Below are 25,929 nucleotides of genomic sequence, written 5' to 3' on the forward strand. Positions count from 1 at the left end.
ATGGGCTGCATCTGGTCTGCATATGTTTCAAAGGACAGGACGTACTGAAAGTGTGAACGGCTGCACTTTAATCCTGCAGAGACTCTGTGATCACTGTGTAATGGCATGTTCACTTCGACGACACAACCTGTCGCCTCTGAGTGGTTAAGTGCCTCCATCTCTGTGTGTGACAGTCAAGTGAACATCACTCACATACTGTACACACTCTCAGTGTTTTCTATTGAGCATGGCCTTCATGCAGAAATTGTCTTTGCAGTTGGAAAAAAAAATTCAATATTCTCTTCAGTACTCCATGGAAAACCAATAAAGGCTCAGCGGAAATATTTCTCACACTTAAACTGAAAGCTTTGTGTCAGTGCACAAAACTTTCTGCATGTACTTGTACTGTATTTGCACTGTATACAGTCAGTGTACAAGTCCTTCATTACACTGAGATGATCCTGCTGAAAGATCACTGCAGAACTCCACTGAAAGAGTCATGCATTACTGAGTGCAAATGCTGTAAAATTGCTAACGGAGAATTACAGATATACACAACTGAACACATTTCACTTCTGGTGGTATTTTTCTTTCCCCGTGTTTAATCATCTGTGTGTGCAAATCAAACAACCTGATAACTGTTAATAATTTAATCGCAATGGAAGTTAAATAACTCATACAAAGCTGTTTTATTCCTCAAACACTTATAGCTCTGTAGCTTTAACCCACGGGATTATTTTCATAATTGATTCATCTGTTGATTTATTTCTTGATCAATCAATTAATCAATGACACGCCAATACTTAAAAATGCCCATCTCAATTTCCTACAACCAAATGTGACGCCAAAAATATCTTGTTTTGCCCAACCAAAACTGAAAAACCTAAAACTGTAGGTATTGTAACATAAAATGGAGTCAAGCACAAAAACATTTTAGGAGCTGAATATTATATCGTATCAATCATACAAATAGTTGCCAAATTCTGGTTGTCACATGATGAACTGATGTTATATGTATATTGGAGAAACTGTGTGAATTAATTTTGATGAGTTTGGTTTGTACTGTGCTGTGTTCGTGTTGTTGACATTAGACAATGTCAATTATTTATCATAATATCTGTAATAATGTATGAGGCCTACAAAGGGACGACCAGTGAACAAATAAAAGCTTTAAACAATGACTCTTTGTTTGATCAGCTATGTTTTTCACACTGTATTTTTGAACACTGGCTTCCCACTGCATACTTTTATTTTGAAATTAAGCACAGTACAGTATGTTTCCCTCTGTAGAGGCCTTGACCTGCTGATCCAGATTTGAAAATATAGATATCAGTCTGCTCCACTTAAAGCTTTTAACATGACCAGAGTCATGTTGGATCAGCTTTAAACCATTTTCTGCCCCAGGACAACTTAACTTCAGTCATTTATTGATTTTTATATATTAACCCCATTTTTAACATCAGCAGGACCCAATCAGAATCCACCAGCAGCAGTCAGGTTACCAGTTAATAACTAACAGACAGTAAAGTCATAACTCCACAGTCAAAACATATCCATTGAAAGCCTGCTAAATATATCACACATTGCTTTATGACCATGTGTTTAGAAAATCAGCCTCTGTTTTCTTTTTTTCTTTTTTTTTGGACTCAGACAGACAGAGCAAACTGGTGCCAGAATTGTTTTCTGCATCAATTTATGGTGGAAATGTCAAAATAAAAGTCCTCTGCCACTTTCATGTTTATCCTGGGGGATGGACTGTAAGTTTTAAATATTTAAATATCACCCCTAAAATCTACCAGTGTGTCTACAGGTAATAAAAGCACTGTGAGTAAAGTAAGCAGTATATATGTGGTACCATGCAGAGGTAGGTTTTGTGTCAGAATAGAGTGAGTTAGGTGACTCTACATTTTGCTAAGTGCAATTACAAAGTGAAAACACAGTATTAGGTTCAGATGTAGTTTTAAATTTGTGTAACATCAGAAATGTGGACTTTTATGCAAAAGAGCTCAACTCATTTTGGCAAAAAGATAAAAAAAAATAAATAAAATAGTTGAAAATGTTTGTACCAGTTAAGACCTCACTAATTAAAATGTAAGACTATTTAATGACTTTTTGACTGACTGTATTTATAAAATTGAATTTGAGACATTTTAAAACTTTTAGAACCTGCAGACACCCTGCCTACTGTATGATCGCACCATCATGACACACAAATTGGCCTTTTCCACTGTTACTCTTGGCCGTGCTATGTCAAGCCATGCTGCACCAATTTGCGTTTCTGTTATCAGTTAAACATGCTGTGCCACGCCGAGCTGCCACAGGGAGATGGACCTTTTCCGATGACATCTCACTGACAGCAGCCAACCCTGTTTCACCCTCTCAAACAGGCCTGTGTGTTGCAAGACTGTACTCACCTCAAGAGACCAGAGAGAAAGGTGTTTTTAAAAGTCTCTGTGTGTTCAGCTTTCAGTACTTCTGTAGCTTCTAACTGCATCTTTGTGGTATGGAATTTAGTTTCTCTCCTGCACCCTCTTTTTACTGTTTCATGTTCCCTATCAGCTGTATTAGAAGTTGTGCGAAGTTGCTGCTTGAAAACTTGACATTTCCTTATTTTGCTGCTTCACAATAAAAGCTTTTACATAACAAAATAATGGGGGACCTCTACTGAGAAGAATCTACAGGAAACTAAATATGTTTATCACTGAATTAGCAGAATTTATTCGCAGCTTTTCTACAATAAAGACAAGTCTAGTAATACTGCAGGGTGGAAGATTAAAAGCAGAAAGAGCCCCAGTGAGATGTTATGCTCAGTTCAGACCAAAGATTTGCGATGAGATAAGCTGAAACAGACAACCACTTGCAATGTGCCGTTCTGCAATGTTCTACAAACCTGCTGGTTCACACCAAGCTCATAAGCTCATAGCTCGGCTAATCAGTCAAGTCGGACTTCTCGTCTTGTCTGAGTATACATGCATACATACATCTGACAGCGCCTCGATAGGTGGTGCTGTGTCCTTGTTAATATAGTGTGTATTGAACTAGTTCCAGTTGACCCGAAGAGAAAGCAAACGATGAATAATAATTCCTCATCCGTCCAGAAGTGCGTCTTCTGCTTCTTGGTCACCATGGTGTTTGTTTGTTTTTCCGGGAGTTACTGCACTGCTATATACTGAACTACTGCTATGTCATCTCCTTCTTCTTCCAGGTGAAAACCTGCAAAAGAAAAAGTGGTGCATGCGCAGAACGCTGAGTCTGACTCCAGTTGGACTAAGTGGATACATGCAGCAACAGATTTTCAATTGATTTATCTAGGTGTGCTAGTCGAGCTACGGATAGTCCAATTTAAGTCGGACTAAACTGTTTACATGCATTTAAAAGTCCAGTTTTACTCAGACTAAGCCAATCATTCGATTTTCTCAAGCTGCATGTAAACGTACTGAGTGTATTATCTCTGTGCAACAACTCCGTACTTCCATTCTGATTTCCAGCTTTTCAGGCTTCTTTTGTAGCTGAATATAATTTGTATCTTATTAAAATATGAATGAGAATAGTGATAGTGAGATACAGTTGTTATTTGTAGTTGTGATGCTGACTGGCTGTAGAAACAGGAGACGCGTTTATATTATAAAACCAGCTACCGACGATTTGGACAGTGGAGTTGTAGGTGCAGCCTGCCAAACCAAACCAAACCAAACCAAACCAAACCAAACCAAACCAAACCAAACCAAACCAAGCCAAACTAGCACATGACTGTCGAAAAGGGGTATAACACTGAACTAGATCTGGTGCAAATTCAACAACAAATGGACAATGCTAGTAGCAATATCAGAACATTAAAATTTCCAAATTTTGAGGGCATATCCTGTCTATGTCCTCCAGCTCTGTCAAATTTGGTGAAAATCCAATATGATATTTCACTTTATAATTCTCTTTGCTTCTACTATACTCTTTTGTCCTCTATGAGCTTTGGCAATGCCAATGTCACTTACTACGCAGTAGTTTATCTCGTGGCTGGTTCACCTTTCTTTTAATATAATTCACAAGTTTTCTCATGACCAATTTTTGTTCTACTTAACATGTAAGTAATTTAGAAAGTCTCTAAAAAGTGTTTTCTTTGTCCATTTCTGTATATTTAGTTTAAAACTCTCCAGGGGGGGATTTTGAACAGGTGATATACATTTCTGACTGTGGAGATTCACAGATATCAGAAAGATTTGTTACTCTTGGTGTACTTGCACAGAGATAGACATAACAGCTAAAGGGAAGGAAGGAGAAGAAAGAGGACTAACAGCACCTGTACGGTTGTCCTTTATCTGTGTAATACAGAGTGTGAGTTAACCGTTTGACCTTCCTCATTCACTCTGAATGAGGCCAGAAAAGCTCATCTAAAAGCCCCACACTGCCCGGTATTTTCTATCTCCCACGGACAAAAAGGCTTCTGCAAAACTCATAACAGTGTATAAAAATCCAGTGACCTCCTGATCTCATTTATTGACCCGTAACAGCACAGTTTAACTGAGTCAGTAAACGTTTCATCAATGGGATAAAACGCCAGTCAATGCTCCGTGTTTCCGTCTGATATCCTGTTATCTGTCGGCATGCTGACCTGGATTCATGCTCCTCTATAATCCGCCAGAGACTGATCCCAACACAGCATAGAGAGTAGAGCATATGTGGATTCACACAGACACAGAAAAATGACAAAACCTGCGTTTACATGTCTCAAGGTTTTCTGTCCACATATTCCAAATGCTTTCCTAAAGTGAACTGCCACTGAAAGCCAAAGTGATACTGCCCGATCTCATTCCCAAGGAGTCAAATATGGCAGCTTGGTCAGTGGCGATCACCATGTGATTCCAAGTACATGGCGCCCTTTAGCATCTGTACGAGACGCACCAGGCTTTCACCTAACTCCTTGTAAAGCCATCTGCAGCAGTGATGTAATATAAAGTGCAATAAAGTCAGAGTAGGGTGGAAGGGAGAGGTAATGGCCGGCTGAACAAACACAGGACTTTCAACCAAGAGACTGGTGTTTGTGTCCCATGTGGAACATTGAAATTACATAACACATGCGGTTATCTTAACCCAAACTTAAGCTAAAACTGTAATTTCGTTGCCTAAACCTGGTAGTTTTGATGACAAAACTTATATTTCCTGTGAACAAGGAAGTTTTACTTGAAAAGATCCTATACATGTAATGTGCAGAAATTGACAAGCCATCCCTGAGCTTCCAAAACCGATGCAAAAGGGGTACCTAGAGCTACGTAGTTTAAAGATCAGCAACACTGAACAAACTTAAATATCCCTAATTATTTATTATTATTTTCACTCTTGCCTGTTCTGTTTTGTTCTGAAAATGTCGGCGTGCAACCCTGTTCTGTAGACGATAACCAAGGTGCAGACTAGTGAGTAGTGAGTGACAATAACCCCGCCCACATTTAAGAGTACTGTTTGCAGTGGAAACGCCAAATGGACCTAGGGTCTAGGTACCATGTCTGAAGGGTTACTTTTGGTTACAACGGAACTATACCGAAAGTGTTTGGTGGAAACAGGGCTTTATTGTAATACGTGTGCATTTTCCATGATGATGCAGATGGGCATGTGCAGTTAATGGATGTATTTATTTGTTGTTGTTTTTTTTCACACTGTTTGGATGTATTTATTGTTGTTTTTACTGTTTTTATACTGCAGCCACTGAAGTCCAAGGCACATTTCCCTCTGGGACAAGAAAATCTATGCAAACAGCACTTCTGTTACAGCTTGTGATACCCTGTGACTTCCTGTCTAGATAGCTGGCTGCTGTTTTTCTCCTTGAATACAAGCTCCTTACTCATTTACTGTGCGTTCCAGTACCCATACTACCACACTATATAGTATGCTTGAAAAAGATTTAATATGTCCCAATACATAGTGTGTCAAATGCAGTATGCCAAAAATACTAGGATTTTCTACTACATCTGGTGCGATTTTGCAGTATGCAAGCCTGCATGCTTTTCTGGCTATTCTGACCCTCAATCCTCTGCGCAGCAGACGGTAAGTCACATTGACTGAGCCGCAAACAGATGACAGCTTGACAGCTGATTGACAGCTGTCAGAGGTTACAATGACAGATGTCAGCGCATTCAAGTAACTGATGACCTGTTGATGACCTGTAATAATAGGAATATTGATTGTTTAAGTGAACAAAATAATCATTAATACTACAAATAACAGAAGGATATAACTATAAAAACAATAATGACTGCAGATGTAATTTCACTGTCAAAAATATAATATGTTAGAATCTACAATGCATGCAGTTTGGTAAGTGGCTTTTGTTTTATCTCCATGGTAACAGATATAAAAGTGAGAGAGTCAAACTTCAGGGTGTAATGATATGAGAAAGTAATACTTTGTTTAATACCAGTCTTCAGTCATGTTTAGTGTTTCCTGTTTTGTTACTCACATCGCCTCTCATTTCAGATCACTTCACTTCCCACTTTGTGTTTTCCTGCCCTGCCCTCATTAGTTTCACCTTATTTGTCTCACTAGTCCTGCAGTCTACTCACCTGTTCTCACTTCCCAAATTAGTGTCTCCCTACTTATACCTGTTCCTTTGTTCTTTGTCAGTTTGTCATCGGTTTGGAGCACCGCTGCCTGTTTTCTGTGCCTGCCTGATTTATGTAGATAAATGATTTAGGCTAATGTATATATCCTATAAAGGCTGGTTCAGTTCTTGTGGATTTGAAGCCACAAATGACTGTATATCAGCAGCGAGGATGAATGAGTGATGGTTTAAACTTTTAAATGTTTCTCTCTCTCCTCTTTTTAGAATTTTACATTTGTTTCCAATCAGACACTGACTTACTTTGCTGTTGTAAACACAGCTGCTGCTCCTGCTGCTGCTCTAAAAACAGTATTTTGTTATCTAAAAATATAAATAAATGTTATTTCTGTTCTTAATTTATTCTTTATCTTGGACAGAAATAAAACAAAAGAACCGATAAGAGCATTGCTGTGAGTAATGACTTTTCACCTTATTTGTCTCGACTGTGTTCGGGCACAGGATACGGGACCCAAATGCAGACGCACATGGAGCAGGCTGAAGAAAAGGGCATTCCCCCTAAATGGGATATGTTTTGTGGGGTTGAAGTGGGTTGTATGAGGTATGTCAGTGTATTACATACAGTAGATATCAATTGGTATACCCTCAGTTTCTCAGAAGCAGGCTGGAGTTTGACACAGAACCTAAGCAATGTACTGCTGTGGATGGGGGTCTGCAACAAAACCCTTCTGAGTCACCTAACAAAATCATTATCAGTGTTAGTGTACACTATATTGAGAGTGTTCAACTTTGTTTTACTTCATTTTTTCCCCTGGTCATCCATTCCCTACCTGCAGTGGCTCTGCAGGTAGGGAATGGAGGAGCCGCCCCACAGTTTGAGAACCACTGGATTAAAGCATCAGGATGCTTTCAAAGTGCCACCGCAATGAGTACATAATAACTAGTGTGTCCATTGATCTTCCCCACTGTCAGAGACTCTGCTCTCTCACACACTGAAACTCTGAGCGGAAGAATGCAGAGTTGGAGGAGGCTGGTGGTGGTTAGGGTTAAAGGTCAGCCGATGCATTTTGTATGTGTGTGAACCTCTGACCTGCTGTTCAGATAAGACTGAGGACAGGAGCGAGCGCACGCACACACCCACATACACAAAGGGCACTCAAAAACAAATACAGAGCATAAAACAGGTGTTTTAAACCTAAAGTTAAAATATAAGTCTTGTGATATTCTATATTTTTCTTATTGTCATCAAATCGCATTAAAATACCAAAAGCTATGCAAATGCTGTGTTTGTATCCAAAGCCTGATACGCTAAATGTTATTCCTCTGCCCCAGTAACAAGACATAAATTATAGCTGCTGTACAGCAGCGAGTCAGGGCTGGGCATTTTGAGGAGCAAGAAGGAGAACAATGGCTAATTGTGATCCAGTTGAGCTATCTGTACTGGGTAACCTCTATGGATAAACAAACTATGTGTAAAGCCGAATAGCTCAGCTAAACATAACTATGGAGAAGTGTTCAGAAAGGGAGGATGAAAAAGAGGAAAATGAAGAAGAGGAGGAAGACAAATAACATATTTATGAGGATCCATCAGTAGAACTTTCTGGGCCAAAATATCATTAATCCTTGGATTATCTTTGAAATCTTATATCTAACCCTCACAGCACAATGTCTGAGGAGGCAAAAGCACCTTTACACTGCACCACCTGGGACCTGAGCTTACAGCCTTTAGGCACCAATGGCAAGCTGTTATCAAGTTGAGCTACCTCACCAGTGTAGAATTTAGATGTGACTTCACACTATGATACAGCCAACCACCAGGCTGCAACATCACAGCTGTACATGTATTTAGACTGAAAATTGCTGTGTAGCAAATTCTGTGCGAATTTATCAAAAAAATGTGGGAGGAGACTGGTTCAATTAGTTTTACAGTTTTATACACTGAAATTTACAAAAGTGTTTTAACAACTGGGCCTACAGTTTAATGAAGGCTGCAAAGCTGTAGGCCATACAAGTTATTTGTTATGAATTTTCAAAATTGTGAACTTAGTCACTGTAGCGCCACCATCAGGAATACTGGTTCCCAATTCCCATTGAGGAAGTTTGGCATGGGACTGGACCTATGTGCCAAGTTTGGTTTATTTTCATGCATGGGAAGTCAGATTTCCTTGGCAGGGGAAGGAGAGGGAGAGCTGCCTGTCCCCTGATGGAATAAAAAAAACTCCTAAAAAACAACTAGTAATATTCCTCATATTTTTATCTTATTGCCAACAAATCCCAAGTGTAAACCTCAACCAAGTATTTGTGTGTATTAAAGATTAATATATTTCTTCTTCTTCTGTGACACAGAAGTACATTGTTGTCCAAAAACTATCAAAACACATCAGTGAGCCACACTGTTGCACTACCTAACATGTTCCTTCATTATCCTTAACACATACTGTAAATTAAATTTGACTCAATCCAAAATACACCATCCTGCTGCTACCAGATTAATCTGTTGCTAAAAATAGTCCCGAACAAATGCACAACTTTCTCTTGTTTAAGTAGGAGTAAGCCAGAACCATGAAACTCATTATGCACATGGTCTGGGATGATCCCACTTTTCCTTCCAAAGGACAAACTGATGTTTCATATTTCTGAAAGTTTTACTGCCAAGACTCATTTTTGAGGTATGAAGGTATTTTTTTTAATCTACAGTATTTTCCTCATCTCAACATCTCAAACTTTATTGTTTATGAACTGAAATCCATCTAGTTTTGATGACCATTTTTGTGCCTGGTCTGTACTGGTGTTTAAGTGGGTGGAGCATGTCAGGTGGCATCCACATGAATGTCAGAGCCCAAGATCTCCCAACAGGACATTGCATTGTAACAAGATGACCTGTGCTGTTCACTTCACCTGTCAGTGGTTTTAATGTTTTGGCTGATCGGTGTATGTTAATACTGCCACATTGGCTGAAAATCAACATATTTTTCAACTATTTTTTTTGGTTTGTAATAGTAGCCCATAGCGATGTTAGGGTTTTCTTACATCTGCACCCACCCAATCCATTATGAGAGCCAATTCACACCCGCTTGACATCAAAACATGTATCAACCACCTGAACCCAACCCCTGAACTGCTAAATGTATGCATTACAGAAGAACAATTGTCAGGACTGAGAAAAGGACAGAGACAAAGGCTGAGCAGCGGGAGACAGAGAGGGAAAGAGGAAGTGGAAAATGGACTACTGAACACAGTGTTTCTCTAAGTTATTTATAACTTACAAGGAACGCTGCTTTGTCACTTATTGACCTGCCTGCCTGGAAACTGTAATAAATGTAACATTATATTAACATACATTCACTTAACATTTAATTTATAACACCTCAAATTGCACCAATAAGAAACGAGACAGAACCATGCAGGTCTGCACTTGCAGATCCGTTTCTCAAACTGATGTTTTTATAGTTCTTTAATTATAAGGTCAATAACAGAGTTTTAATTAAATTGGAATTGAATGTTCAATGGATATTAAATTGTTTTAACTTTAATGAGATTCTTGGGAGTTAATTGTGGTCCTTGGTATTTATATGAAGGCAGGCCAGCTGTTAGGAAATATGGGCAGGGGGACAACATTTTCCAAAGAGTGGCAGGGATCAAATCACTGTGCATATCACTACACAAAATGTTATACTTCCTGCAATTATAATCCAATTCATCATATTTTTCAACAGGTATCTTTTTGTTGTTTTTTTTGACAAAAAAAAAAAAAAAAAAGAATCATTACAGAAAAGTAAACACAAACATTGACTGAAGAAATTACTTCAGGTATTAAATCATAAGATCAAATCAAACAGAAAAGAATACTACTTTAATCACATGCTGGTCAAATTGTGTGCAGAACAATTGGCCTTAGGCCGGGGTAATCTGCACCCTTTGACCCCCCTGGCCTGTGTAAAGGTATTACATGTACATGTGCTCTTACAATGGCCCCTGCATGTGGGTGCAGATGTAACATTTTCCTTCTCGTGTTTTAATCAATATTGTGACTCTAACATTGCTTGTAAAAACAACTGATGACTGTTAATAAGAATGCAGAGTTACCTACATAATTGCCCTTACCCTTAGGCTCCCCTAACATTTGCTAAAAACTACAGTGGTCATCTGTTTTAGGAAATTACTGAGATAAAATAATATGTTTGTTAGCCATTTTTAAAGATTCACATCTTCAGTAGGAACCTTTTGGCTCGAGTGCCACAGGCAGGGCAGGGAAATCTGAAATCTTATCCAAATCACCCTCTGCTGCTGCCCTTCGTTAAAATATGTCACTGTTGTAACAACATAATATTAAAAGCAGCATCGTATTATACTTACTTTTTTTTTTCACTCACACTGTGTGTCACAGTCTATTAACTAGCTGTGTGTGTGTGTGTGTGTGTGTGTGTGTGTGTGGGGGGGGGGGGGGTCCTGTGTCTGTGTGTGTGATAGATAGGCCAGAGGGCTGATGGGAAAAGACTAGATCAATTACAAAGATAGAACAGCAGATGAAGAGAAAGACCTGTTGACCTTTACCCCCCCCCAACCATCTTTCATCTCATTTTCTCCACTCCTCCTGATCAGTTTTATTGCTCCTCTCCTGATTTTCTTTGTCTCGCTGCCTCTCATCTTCTGTATCTCTCTCCCGTCCCCCTTTTTCGCCTCTCCTCTACCCTCTCATCTTCATATCTTCTTTTCTCTCTCCTCTTCCTCCTCCTCGTCTGTTCTTTCTGGAGCATCCCTCTCTTCCAGGCTGCCCTCTCCTCCTGTCCTTCCACTCTTCTCATCTCATCTCTTTCCTGCTCTTTTCCTCCATCCTTCTTCCTCCTGAAGCATCCCTCCCTCTCTTCCTGTTGCTACGGCGACACCTCTTGCTCCTCTATCTTTTTCCCCTTCTTCCTCACTCATAGCTCTCCACTCCTTGTTTTGCCCCCCCTCCACACCTCCTCCTCTCCTCCTTGTATCTTCTTTTTCTCTCCTCCTCCATTTTCTCCTCTCCTTCTTCATTTGTCCTCTTCTCTGCTCTCCTTGTTTTATCTCCTTTTCACTCCTCTCTTGCTCTCTCCTCTTCTTGTTGCCGTGGCGACGCCTCCTCCTGTCCTATTGTCATTGAGTCACATATGAATATTTAACAAGTCCCAACGTCCGGCGTCCCTCCACATCATTTTCTGTCGTTTATCTCTCTGCTTGTCATCCTATGGCTCCCCCTCCTTCCTCTCCTTTGCTTCTCTCCTCCCTCCTTTGCTTCTCTCCTCCCAATCTTGTTTTCTTTTTCATATTTCCAGTCTGCATCTTTCCTTTCTCACCATTTCCTGTTTTTTTTGTTTTTCCCCTCCTATCTTTTTCTTATCCTGTCTTGTATTTGTCTCTTCTACTCCTATATCCCTCTTTCTTGTCCTCCAATTCCATTTATCCTCCTCCTCTTCTTATTTCCCTGTCCTCATCACTTCTCCTCCTTCTGTTCTTCTTTCTAACCTTTCCTCTTCTTCCCTCTTGTCTCTTCCTCCTCTTCTCCCTCACTTCCCTTTCATCTAATCTTTCTGCTGTCTTCTGTACCCATCCTCTTATCATCCCTGTTCCTTTCCCATCACCTTCTTTTCTTCCTTCCTTCCTTCCCTCCCTCATTGTCCTTTACTCCCCTCCCCTCTTCTCTCTTCCTCCTTCTCTTAATACTATTACCCTGTCTTCCTTTTCTTCCCCCTCTCTTCCTCTCCTCAGTCTCAGTCACTAATGAACTCGATTTTATTCTCCAGCTAAAAGGCCACCAGCACACTGAAAGGAAGGAAACAGGTGTAGTGACAAAGCTGAGCAGGTGTGTGGGGGTGGGTTTGTGTGTGTATATCTTCCTTCCTCCCAACTCTCTGTACTCTCAGACTGTCTCTTCTATCCTCCACCTGCTTTCCCCCCTCTTCTTGTTTTGTATTTTCTGGGCCTGTTTACCATCTTTCCTCTTTACTGGATATTTACAGAAAGTTTTACTATGAATCCTGGTACTGCATCTGACACCTGCTACACTACAGAGCTTTAAACGACAGCATCCAACTCCTCAGCTGAGTCCTTCATTTCAGTTTGAAGGAGGGACCGATAAATCGACTAGGTCAATATACTCCAGGTTTAGGAACAGAAATACCAAAAATATGTTTGATGTCATTTAGAAACAGTTTCTCCATTACAGTTTGTTCATTAGAGAGCACTGACAAATGTATTCTTCAAATGTAATGTCCTACACTAGGGCTGTATGATATTGGAAAAAACTGACATGGCGATTTTTTTTTTTTTTTTGCAATATATATTGCAATATTAAAAAATACAAGAATTTTCACCAGATGACTTAAAGTAAGAAAATTAAAAAAATAGTGGTGGGGCTTTTACTCACCACAACTGCAGAGGCTACCAGCTTCATTTGAAACAGACTACATTATAAACGGGCCGTTATTTATTATTCCCTCTGTCTCTTTATATTTTTACTTTATATCCGCTCCCGTTGCCTTGATAAAGTTAATGCATCACGCCGTCATTTCAAACTCAATACTTCCTGAATTTGTTTCAAATTAAAAGCCCCATATAACCTTGGCTGAGAGAATCCTTCCATTTTCTAAATAGGCTTTTATTGTGAAACATTTGTAGGAACTTGTTGTGGAGGATTCGGTGACTTGTATGTTTACGTACGATACTTCAAATGTAGCTCCTGCCATCTGCTGGGGCTTTTTAGGTGACTACAACAACATGTCGGCTGGCACATGAACAGACACAGTGACTGAAATAATAGTAAAAGTAATAAAAATAGGACAAGAATAACCCGATGACATCACACACGCCGTGAAAGACGACCGGGGATAATTGGTGAGTACCATTGTGTAGTGTGTCATGTCTGTCGGCCAAGTCACGGCACGATTTTAGGACTCCACAATTGTATAATGTGACATAGTGACTTTTAAAATGGGCAGAAAAGTTGTGTAGTGTATAACAGGCATAAATCCTCCTTTCCTGTTTCTCCCTCTTGCATGTCGCTCATTTTCAGTGTGTGACTGCAGTGTGTGCATGAGAGGGGGAGGGGCTGCTGCTCAGAGAGGCGAGCGGAGCGGAGCAAAGAGCTTTCTTCAGAGCTGCTTTTCTGAAGCAAAACAAAAGTTTACATGCTCTAAAAGAGAAAACATCGCATGTCCTGTGATGTGACTATTGCACATGCGCATATCACGATGACAATGTTCAAATGATATATCGTGCAGCCCTATTCTACACTCTGCATATCTTGATAAAAATTCTTGATCAGATGTCTGAAAGGGTAAAAGTATCCACTATTCCAAAGGCTCAAAACAAGAATCCATAACAACAGCAAAGAAAAGGCTGTTTGGCATTGGCATAGAAGATTTGGCAAATTTTCATGTGCACAACCCACATACTCAGCTCTGCTGCTCATCCCACAAATGCATGTCCCTTACAAATGTGGCACCATTTAAAAGGGGAATAAACAGGTTTTCCACTGGTATAAAATTTATTGCCAAGAAGCATTGTTACAACAAAGAAATAATCTACCAAACACAAATTTCCTTACTTTTTGTGCTTAGTTTATATCCAACAAACCCATTTCAAATGGCCGTGTGCTACAGCCGTCAGTGCACTCACTCACTTTTTTTGCTACCACACCACTCATCTGAAAGCTATGCCATCACTTTCTGCTGCTGCTGTTGCTGTTCATACAGCATATCAAAAGCCCCACCGCCATCAGCATCCACCCGCAGACTCTGACTCAACATCCCCCTAGGGGCAAAGTTATTATCATCACCTCCTACTTCCTGCTGTGCTGAGCTTGGTGTTTCCTCTTGGGAAAAGACGAGGTCAGAGCCTGGACAGCAAATATCAACACCATACATCTTTATCCATTCAGTGTGGACTGGCTCACTGAATTATTACTGCTCCAGCAGCTGCTAGTACTATACTACTATTAATACAACTGCAAATTCTATTTCTTTTACTGCAGTTATGACTACTGCTATTGCCTTTTAATTGGTGAATTAATTAGTATGTAAAATATTCAGGTTTGCAGTAGTTAATCCTCCAGAGAGTCTTAAATGGAAAATAAAAGTCATGTTTGTGGATCACAGATATGAAAAATTTCAGGGAAAAATATGTATATAAAAACTAAAAAATGCCAGGAAAGACCTTTAACACAAAGGAGCTGTGTATCCATCTTTGCTCTAATGCCTCCTGAACATTGATTTGAGTTCCTCCAAATTCACAGCAATGACCCCATTTTTAGGGGCCATGTGAAGTTTGTACGCACTCTGCATATTACTGAGGAAGCCCTGATGGATTATAAGAGGGTTTCTGTGGAACATTTTAACATTTATATGTAGAGAACCTTGAGAGCATCTGGTCTGTTGTTAATACAACACAAGCTCAAAGACAACTGATAAAACCAATTAGTTCTAACAGCTGTTTCTGTTTTGTGTTTTCCATGGCAACAGCTACAGTAAAAGGAAAACAATCTTTAACAAACATGATGTGCTTTGAATTATTTTGATGCTTCTACAAATGTATCACACAGTAAATACACAAGAACACAAGGAAGAAAATCAAAATCAGTGAATTTTAAACTGTGATCCTAAAAATAATGTTAGATTTTAAGCTATGTAAAAGAAATATTAGGCATCCTTTAAACAAGCTTTGGCAAGTTATATTTTGCTTGCTTCAATTTTGGAAACCTCTACAAACTGAAATATACATTACATGTAAAACCGAATTCAACAGTGTAATGTCTGACTTGGTCCTTGTGATGTACCTGTGGCGTAAAACTAAATCAACAACAACATGCTCTCCATGCAGACTTACACTGGCAGCTGAATCCTCTGTGGGTTTTGTTCCTCCCTCTTCTGGTAAGTCTGGCGCTGTAGGGACTGAGACAGGCAGCAGAGGGGATCGAGCCTTACCAGCCTGACCCAGAGAGGCCGTCTTTACCTGGGGCTTCGGAAGGCTTGCACCTAGGTAAGAAAAGAGTATTGATGATTTTAGACACAAAACTTGTAAGTGTAATCAATGATTTTAGAAACAGAATGTGTGAACATAATCAATCATCTTTCTTTTGGTCTTTTTTTTTTTTTTAAATTAAAACCCTTGATTTCAAATTCCCAGTTGTTACAATTGAGCGTCACCTGCCCAAAAACTGGGACTATTTATTCCTGGGTCATTTGGTCACTCTCTGGTCACTGTCCGTATATATTTAGATCATATTTACAATATTTAAGACTTGTTTCTAGAAAACTGCTATTTCAGTTGAAGTCCATGTGAACACTGACTGCTATATAACACATACTATTGAACTATTGAACAGGAAACATATCTGAGGCCTGAGCCTCCATCCATCCATCCTGTTCCAATTCACATTGTTCATTTAGAATCCATTCATCTATTCTATCATCCATTCAACTAATCAATTTATACATGACATGATACATTTGTCAAAATGTCCATAATTCCATTCATGCTTTCACTAAATAACTAGAACAAAAATAAAAACAAAGGATAACATGGCCAAATATCCACAAGAAAACAAACTGACGAGACACAGAGGAGAACAAACAACCAAGCAACAGAACAAACAAATGAATGAACAAGGAAATAAATCAATAAATACATTTGGCTGCTTTCTGTCCGAGTAACAAATACAATTCAGGAAGTGAAATTCAAAGATGCCTCTTTACAAAGCGAGACAGAGAGTGGAAGAGAAACAATAACTACAAGGAAAAATAGGAGACAAAAGAGGGATGTCTAGTTTTTTTTTCTCTCTGATTCCCTGTTCAGCCTTGTGATGTCTGAACACATCCTTAGGCTTTTGCTACCCACAATCCCCTCCCTCTTTTCCTGCACTGTCCTTCATCACTTCCTGATCAATATTTATCCATTCTACTCCCCTCGAAACGAAACACCTGGAACAGCCTCGAAAGCAGCCTATCACACCAGAGAACATGCATGAAACAGTAGGATTTAAACTGCCTTTTACTTCAAAAGTCTTCACAGCATGGACATTGACTTCTAACCTGTCAAAGAAAGGACAACTTCACCAACAGAACAGCATCCATTGTCCATAAGCCCAACATAAAAGATAACATAAAACACTTGTCATAAAAAAGTCTTCGAAACATAACGGCAAAATATGGTGTTTTTCATTTCTTTTGGGAAACTTAAAAGTGTTTTCTGATCTGCCATCTCTTTGGTTAAGGTCTGAATAAGTTTAAGAACAAGAACTACTAAAGTTAGAAAAAGATGGTGGTCATGGTGAAAATATTACAATGTTGACTGTTGGTAGGAAACAGGAAACAAACAGTGATGTCAAAACTAGAATTACTGCCTAGCGGTGGTATGCCTCTGCAGGCCAGTCAAGTTATAGTTTTCATTGATGTCTGTCCAAACTCATGTGTATCCATGACAGTAGACAGTGCTTCACATATGGATGTTGCTGCAAAGAAACTACAAATTCTTAAACATGGATGCTTTGTATACATCTTAAAGCAGACAGCACAAAAGATCTATACAATCAGCACAGTTTCAAGGTGGACACCAACGATTAGAGTCACCAACTCAGTATCTGAGCAAAGTTTCCCCCTTCTGGTCCTGACTTATGACGTCGAATAATAACCAGAAATGTGTTTTTGAAGAACATCATAATGTCACAGTAAAGCTTTTTGGATATCAAATTTCATCACTTTATCATTTTATTTTATTAAACACTGGTGTGAATTTTTGTCATAATTAGTGTATGAATTCTTGAGTTATGGCAGAAAAAAAACCAAAACAAAAAAACCCAAAACGCTTTTGGTGAGGTCACAGTAACCTTGACATTTGACCCTCAACTACCAAATAGTAATTCATTGTTGAGTGAAGGTTTGTGCCAAATGTGAGAAAATTCCCTAAAGGCCTTGTTGAGATATCACATTTGCAAGATTGGGACAGACGCAAGGTCACAGTAACCTTGATCTTTGACCTTTAACCACCAAATCCGAATCAGTTCATCCTTGAGTCCAAGTGGATGTTTCTGCCAAATTTGAGGAAATTCCCTGATGGCATTCTTGAGATATTATGTTTACAAGAGTGAGACAGGCAAGGTCACAGAGACCTTGACCTTTGGCCACCAAAATCTAATCAGTTCATCATTGAGTCCAAAGTGAGCGTTTGTACCAAATTTGAAGAAATTCCCTCTCAATAGCGTGTTCACAAGAATGGGATGGATGGACAACCTGAAAACATAATGCATCCGGCCATGGCTGTTGCCGCTGCGAAGATACAATGAGACAGATGACAGATCCATTCAGCAAGACAACATCTTTAAGAGATTCTGTGGCACTCTAACATCATGCTACTTCTTCCCCCACTCCTGACTCAGGCAAGTCCTAATTCACATGGCTACTTGTAGTCTTTATCTGGTAGCTTGTTTAGGCATTTGAACAACTGATGCTGTCATTGTGCTCATTGGGACAGCCACACCTCTCTGCATGTTAAATTCTATATTGGAATGAAGTCCTAAACGTCTAAACCTTTATAGACAGGATTGTGAATCTGAATCCGAAAATTATGCTTGTGAGGTGGATTTTTGTCTGCAACTACTGATTAGTTAGGACAAAACAAATAATGCCCCATCCTAACTGGCAAACAAGAACACAATGTCAGATGTGATGCTGACAAGTCCCGTTGGAAAATTTACTTGACTCACTCACCCCTTTTCCACCAATATGGAACTGGTTCCGTTCCAGGTCGTGCACCTCATTTAAACTGTTGGGAGCATTTCGACCCCCAAAAAACAAACAAACAAACAAACAAAAAAACAACAACACACACACACAAAAAAAACAAAACATTGGTTCGGAACTGCAAAACTCGTATCCCCGCTGATACCAAGAAATGGACTAGAAGTGCAAACCATAATGACATCAGTGGGTGTGTCATATTCTACAGATTGGAAAAAGAAGATGGAGTCCTGCATGTAATAGTCTCTACATCTTATTATTATTAATAGTTAGTCCATGCTTGTTTTTTTGATAAAAACAAATATCTTTGAAAAATAACAGCTCACAAGTAATCACTGCAATCTGCCACCTTTCTACTACTGTTTACTTTCATTGTGCACTGTGCAACACCTTCTGTTGGTGACGCATCCTTGATTACAATGGTTCTACTCAAAACTGGTGGAAACGTGGCCTGGTTCGCTGGATACCACCAAGAATCCTGAACGGAACCGGTTCAAGAAACAGAAATAATTTGGTGGAAAAGGAGTATTTGGAGGTTTCTGGGTTAATAGAAAAGTTCCTGCAGTTGGAAAAGACCAACTTTCTTTCCCCCCTTCAGTCCACTGGTAAATCTTTCCTTCAGAAAGTGAAATTGATTCCATAAGACTATAAATCAAGAGTCCTTCTTCCTAAAGCCCAAAGAAAAAAGGAGCATCTTCACTTAAGAGCATAGAGAGAGTGAAATTAGATTTCTATTTTTTACCTATAAACACTGGGCAGAGACAGTCTGCCTCTTGGGCCCCTGCTGAGAATAAAGATTTATTTCAAACTGTAGAATCATATTCTGCTTTGCCGTAAACAGCATGAAACACCTAGGATTCCAACTGAGAACAATAAAGACAAACTCTAAAAACTTTCATTACAGCAATTCTTCCCCTACAAAGAAAAAGTCCTCATCTGCTGTGCTTTACCTGTTTTAGCTTTTGGGGTTACTTCCGCAGTATGTGGCCCACTGAATATGTGCAGTGGTGTTTCTTCCACTGCCGCCCCCCCTCCTCAGGTTCCCACTGGGCTCATAGGCTTTACATTCTGATGACATTACAGATTTTTAAATAGTTTTTCTCGGCTCTAGGAAAGTTTTACAAGTATAAGAAACTGCAATTGGCCATCGGTAAAAATTGGAAGCAAGGCTGAGCTGTGTTCCTGGGAGCCCAGTGTTAGCCTATTGTCCCTTTGAGGAGGGCCTTGTCACTAGCTTTTTAACCAAGGCCCTAGGAAGTGTGCCAGGCTTTGAAGCTGATTTTACATAGTTTACATAGTGACTGATAGACTTACATTCTGAAACAGATGTCCAGAAAATATTTTTTGAGCATCACAATCCTTGTGAGATGATTCATTTCACTATCAGAATTTGATCCATACAGTCTGAACACATTTCAAAAGTTCAGAAGCACTGAATAATTAAATCATTTCATCCTCTTTTAAGTTTGGGAAGCGATAATCAGAAGTTAGCCGCTTGACCAGCAGAAGTCTCTAGTGTACCTGCCCTATGGGCCCCATGATAGGGAACATCTGGGTAATTTTATACCCAGGACGTCGAACCTTTTTTGGGTTCATGTACTACTGAGCAAATTTCATAAAGAATAAACAAGGCCCCAGCTCTCTACTGTATTCAACTCAGTTCAGATTGACTGGAGGATTATATCTTAACAATCATTAACCTACACCTTGTTGTGATCTGCTCATGAGTGAACGAAGAATATGCAGGACCATGCTGTTTTGTTTTGTTTTTTCATTTTTCTCTCCAAACATTCTGGAGAGGAGCATCATGACCTTAAGGGGGGCACTCGACTGGCTTCAGACTTTGAGTTTGTATCTTTCAGTCCAAGTGCTTTACTATCACAGTGATACTGACCTTGTGCGACTGAGTGTCTGTAAATGTGGTGTAGAAATTCCTGCCAGCTTCATTTCAAAATGAAGCAGAACCAAATGTGTTGGTACGACTTCTCAGTACGCTGCTGTCAGACTGAATCCAAACTGAGCTGAGCCCCAGAAAAAAACATTTTGTGGAAAAACACAATGAGCTGCAGCAGTACAGAGCCGAAGCAAAGGTTACACATCCACAGTGGAGAAAGCCATAAAAGAGAGTTTCACGGTGCCTGGCTCACCCTCGGGGGGTTTGTCAGAGAGGGATGGGGGGGCTGTGGGGGGAGCGTCTGCTCAGAGAGGTGGATATATTTACCAGACAAGCAGGAGAGGAGGTGTGAAACGCCTGCCGGGGGTCACATCAGCAGTGTCTGTCTCTGTTTCTGGGTCGAAGGCAAATATGGAGAGATTTACAACGATAGGAGGTGAGGATGGAGGGGGCGGGGTTATTGATCCTGAGGAGGGATTGAAGTAAATACAGTTTAAGATGAAAAGTGTTTGAGGAGACATCGTGTCTCTGAGGGAGAGAGCCGACATCTCCTCAGCTTCACACGGGAGTTTGGTGTTTCTTTGTGTGCCTGTTTTATCCCCTTTTCATAGCCTGTCTGTCTGCCTGTCTGTCTGCCTGTCTGCTTGATGTCTACTTGTCTGTGCACCAGGAAGACAGGAGCGCAGACAGGCTGAATGGTTGAACTTCTGGAAAGTAGCTCTCGGTATTGTACTAAATTGTGTCTTCATCTCATTATTTGTGCAAAAACTGTGAGTCATACAAAAGTTTACTGATTAAAAGTATTTTACAGCTAATCAACATGCTGTCCTTGTTTGTTTAATGTTAATGTATGGAGGCCAATTTCTACCAGGATAAATTGGTGAAAAGTTTGGGATGATAAATATAAAATACACTAAAAATTGTGAGATAAACCAAAAATTTGACCTTTAGAGTCAAGATAATGACAATAATAATATCTGTGATATAATATAAAGGAAAATAGGAGATATTAGTATTTGAATTTTTGAATGCTTAAAAATTAAACACCACTATATCAATTGATAAAAAGACCAGTGTTATGTATTATATGTTGTGTTCTTACATTATCCCAAACGTTTCCAACGATGTTAAAACCCAGAGAAATCTGTCATTTTAATCCCGGACACAGCCTGTGTCATTTGGTCACTGTTGCCTGACAGTGGCATCATATCCTCTTTGTGCATGCATCACGGTTGTAGTTTTCTGCAAGAGGCTGTCATAAATTGACTTTTTATTCAGTTTTAAGCCATATATTTTACTGTACACTACAAATCTTGGTTGTAAGATGTTTTAACAGAATGAAGGTCAGCAGAGGTCTGGATCTTAAATTTTCAGAGAAAGAGGTTGGACAATTGTTAGTGGCAGCTAAGCTTCAGCCTCTGACATATCAAACAGCATTTGAAAAACACTGATTCTTAACTATTTTTCCCAGCGTTTTTACTGGTTAAAATCACTTGGTCTGTTTGTTAAAGAGACATCTCTGGATAATTCGGCTCCAGGTAAAAATCGTAAAAAACAATGAGCACTGAATTCTTACTGGGAGAAAATGACTGCAATGACAGCATTGCTCCATCTTTTATTATTGTTTTGATTGAGACAACCCTAGCGGCACATAATTACACTCTATACATTTAGAAGTAAAATTTTTGACTGGCTCACAATTTTGCAGTAGTATGGTGTATTTCTGTTATATATCTTTGAAATAGAATAAAAGATATTTATCGTAACTAACTCCCTGTCAAACCTTTGACTTATTATGACAAATATTTGATTCAGTATCTGTGTATGTGATGTAGTATCTTATAATTTTGATTCCCTACCTCAATAAGTTTTCTCACTATCTAATAATTTTATTTTACTATTTGTCATTGCCGTTCAGTTTTTCCTTTTTTTAAAATCTTGCTGGTAGAAATGTGCCTCCGTAGAAGTAGGACAAGAGCTACACTGAACTTTGTGATGTGAAAGTTGTAACAACAGTACTTAAAGTCTGCAAACCGTAAAGTTTGAGTGCACATTCTGACCACTTCAAAATCTCTTTAACATTTTTGAGATTCTGTCTGATCAAACTGCAGATTGAGGACAAACTCTCTCCTTCTCCACCCCTCCACCACAGCTCCGTCTTTACTTCACAACCAAAGTTTCAAAGTCTTTGAAAAATCTTTTTCTCCTTTATCTCCCATCTCACCTTCTTGACATGAGGTGGGTATTAACAGGTCGTGTGATATGAGATCAGAGCTTTTTTTACCTAGATTTACCTGTTGCTCGGCTCAACATCTGCAGCACAATAACTTAATAATTACACGACTGAGTTATCTGATAATGCTGTTTTATGCTTACAGGTCATGTTGGTACTCATGTTTTATTTATTTTTGTGAGAGTTAATATATATTTGGCTATATATTCACAGTATGGGAATGGATCCTAATGATTTTGCTGACCTTCCCTGTAGTGCCACCCTCATGTCTAACTACTCTAAGGCTTTTGTATACTGTGGGGTAATGGACATTGCAGCCTCTAGAAAATTAAGCCAAGTGTACAACTTTAGAATGACTATAAAAATCTCCGACTCTGTCCTCCATGGCTGTCCAAATGTTAGAGATAACCATTTTTAATCCATAACCATTTTATCCTTAAGCTTTTCATTGGTAATAACGTGTGCCCTCTGAGGCGAGATGAAGGCGTACACTTGAAAACATCCATCACAGCTGGCCCAGCGTCTACCTCCAGCTGTGGCTGAAATGTCTTTTCTCAGTATCAGACATTGAGTCAGACAATCCCATTACAGCTTCCAGCATTAAGCCACACATTCAGGCCAATTTAGGTGAGTAACTGCCCACCATCATACTTTACTCTGCAGATGGGCTTTGGAGGCTCCATTTAAAAAGCGAAGAAGGTCTCAGTTTAAAAATTGATATAAAATGAGGGAGCAGGAGGTGGAAGCTTGTGCCTGTGGTTGGTGAAGAAGAAAAAAACCTTGTTGCTTAAGCTTGGAACAGAAGTTGTTGACAATATTTATTTCTAATTTCAACTGTTTTTATTGCAGCAATGTAATTGTGGTTTAATCTTGTTGTAGAGTTTTTGGCTCATGTTTGAATTACTATGGGATGTCACCACTGTCTCCTGTAAAATATGTTTATATTCTACATAATAGCCTAGAATATTTTCACCAGCAGTGTATTTTTCCGATCCAGGAATTGTGATGCACCAGTATTACATAGTTGAATATACAACCGTAACACTTTGAGACTGGGGACAGGGGTTTAAGTCCTACATCCCAACTGGTTAGTTTTAGGCCAGGGATGTGCCTGTATCAAATTTTCACGCCATGACAATTGTAGCCAAGATATTAAAAGGATAGTCAGATTTTTTTAAAGCGGGGTTATATGGGGTACTTATCCATATCCAATATACTATATACAGTAGAAGGCAGTCTATTGTCATACAGGGGAAATTCCACAGAGATTGGACGTGTTTTAATGCCAAAGAAAATTTTCAGCCGATTTACATAAACTTCTTTGTCATACGATTACTGTCTATATTAGTTACCGAATCCAACCATATAATAACTGTCTTCTTGCCTAAAACATAGCACCGTTCTGAACTATGTAACCAACTACCAGCAAGTGTTAGCTTGGCTTGATAAAATTTCCACACAGCAGAGTTAGTTATAACGTGGTGTTACAACAAAGCTGCCTATAGTGCTTATATTCAGTTTGAACTTAAAAGTAATGAATTACTAAGTAAAGTAATTTTTGTGTTACTTTTAAATATCTGCCTTCCTAGAGGAAAATATTCATGCTCACAATAGTCTTTTGTCTCATCAGAAATAAATCAGTTTCTTATTTGGAGATGACTAAATTCTAGGGCCGTAACGGTACATGTATTTGTGTCGAACCGTTCGGTACGCGACTTTCGGTTCGGCACGACCCTGTACCGAATTATTGGGCACAGGATATTATTTTATTTTATTTTGTTTTATTTTAATTCCGTTTTTGCGAGCCGAACCATTTAAAATATCTAGTTCCCCGACGGACATAATTGAGAGACGAGTCCGACCGTAAATCTCCGCTTTCACTTTGTGCAGCGCATTCTCGCATTTTGACAACATGGCAAGTGAGCCTGACGAACCTTAAGACCCACCTGCAAACAGTCCTCCGTTTGGGAACACTTTGGTTTCAGGGTAAAATACGAAGATGGAAATAAACAAATTGACAAGACAAAAGCAGTGTGCCGGCACTGCAGAACAGCGGTCGGGTATGTACTTGGAAACACGTCTAACATGCTAACGCATCTAAAGCGACACCACCCGAGTTTGAACGTTAACCGGCACGACTAGAAAAAGCAATCTGGTGCAAACTACGATATCGTCGTCGTTTAAAAAGAAAGAGCGTTTCCCTGACCATCGCGCTAAAGAAATAACCAACGCCATTGGAGTTGAGTAAAATTGTTTAAGCTGCACTTTAGATATAAGCATGTTTTGTTTACTGCACTTTAACAAAGTGGGAAAGCTAAGTAAGTTCCTAGTAAAACTGAATCTGAGCAGGCTTTAAAGCTGACCAGCTGCACTATACTTTTTATTTTAATTGAGTAAAACTGTTAAAGCAGAAATGTATATTTATATTTTTCATTCAAAAAATGTGTTAAAAAAACAGCAGGATTTTATTTTTCACTTTTATATTTCTATTTTCATTCAAACAATGTGAAAAAGCAGGATTTTATATATATTTGTTTCATTCAAAAATTGTGTAAAAAGAGTTAACTGCTGTGGTGGTATGTTTTAATAAGGTTACCAATAAGTAAAAGATATTTAATAGTTTTATTTTATTTTTTTCATTACTGTACCGAAAAAAAAAACGAACCGTGACTTGTGTACCGAGGTACGTACCGAACCGTGATTTTTGTGTACCGTTACACCCCTACTAAATTCTGATCTGTTTCTCCTAAACCCCCTTAGGAGAAATAAGGAGCAAAAGAATACATTAGCAGGAGTTCTTCTGCAGTGCTCAGAGGCTTCTCAGAGGCTTCTCAACTCTGACAGCAGATAAAATACACAGAGTTGAGACAAACTTCTGAAATTGTGCAGGCTCCTTCATAAGCCAATGAAGTTTTCTTTTGGATCGTACTATTATCTCAGGAGCTGATTATTTCAGACAAATAATGATGACTGCATTGAAGGAGGACAAAGAGCATTTTCCGATCTTAAATTAGGATCAGGTTGAGACAAGAGGTAGGCTATATCTCAGGAGCTGCATTTAAGAAGTGTGAACAAAAGGTCAAAATCTCATACTGATGTTATACTGAGCACAGCTTTTTCTAAGAGAAGCAGGTTGGACAAATTTTAAAATTTTTCTTTCTTCTGAGTCAATTCTATTAAGGCACACATAAATATATTGTTTTAGTGTTGCTGTGGGACAATGTGGGACAAGACATTATTGTGCCGAAAACAGGAAATTATTACGTCATTCCGATAAGTCCGATATCATGACGAATAGCCCTGATAACATGTATAATTTTGTCAGCACGGCAGTGCCCCGCTCCCACTATGAGACCTGAATGGCCTGCAGTGAATGCTGCGTTCAAGTGACGTCGGCATAATCAGAAAAACTCTTTCTGACTGGGAAAATTCAAGAATACCCCCTCATGTCGGAAAACAACTCGTTAAGTCAGTCAAAATGTAACGCACACTCTCTCACACACACACACACACACACACA

The 25,929-nt window shown here is 39.2% G+C and overlaps 1 protein-coding gene across 2 annotated transcripts in view; it reads right to left on the bottom strand.

The window, feature by feature from the left end:
* dcc (DCC netrin 1 receptor) overlaps positions 1-25,929 on the bottom strand; it is a 403,570-nt gene that overhangs the window by 14,723 nt on the left and 362,918 nt on the right. For both annotated transcript variants that reach the window (XM_050052349.1, XM_050052348.1), the window contains exon 28: positions 15,374-15,522. In XM_050052349.1, coding sequence (XP_049908306.1) covers positions 15,374-15,522 — 149 coding nt within the window. The remainder of the gene's footprint in view (positions 1-15,373; positions 15,523-25,929) is intronic.

The sequence above is a fragment of the Epinephelus moara genome, chromosome 9 (assembly GCF_006386435.1).
Source record: "Epinephelus moara isolate mb chromosome 9, YSFRI_EMoa_1.0, whole genome shotgun sequence".
Lineage (NCBI taxonomy): Eukaryota > Metazoa > Chordata > Actinopteri > Perciformes > Serranidae > Epinephelus > Epinephelus moara.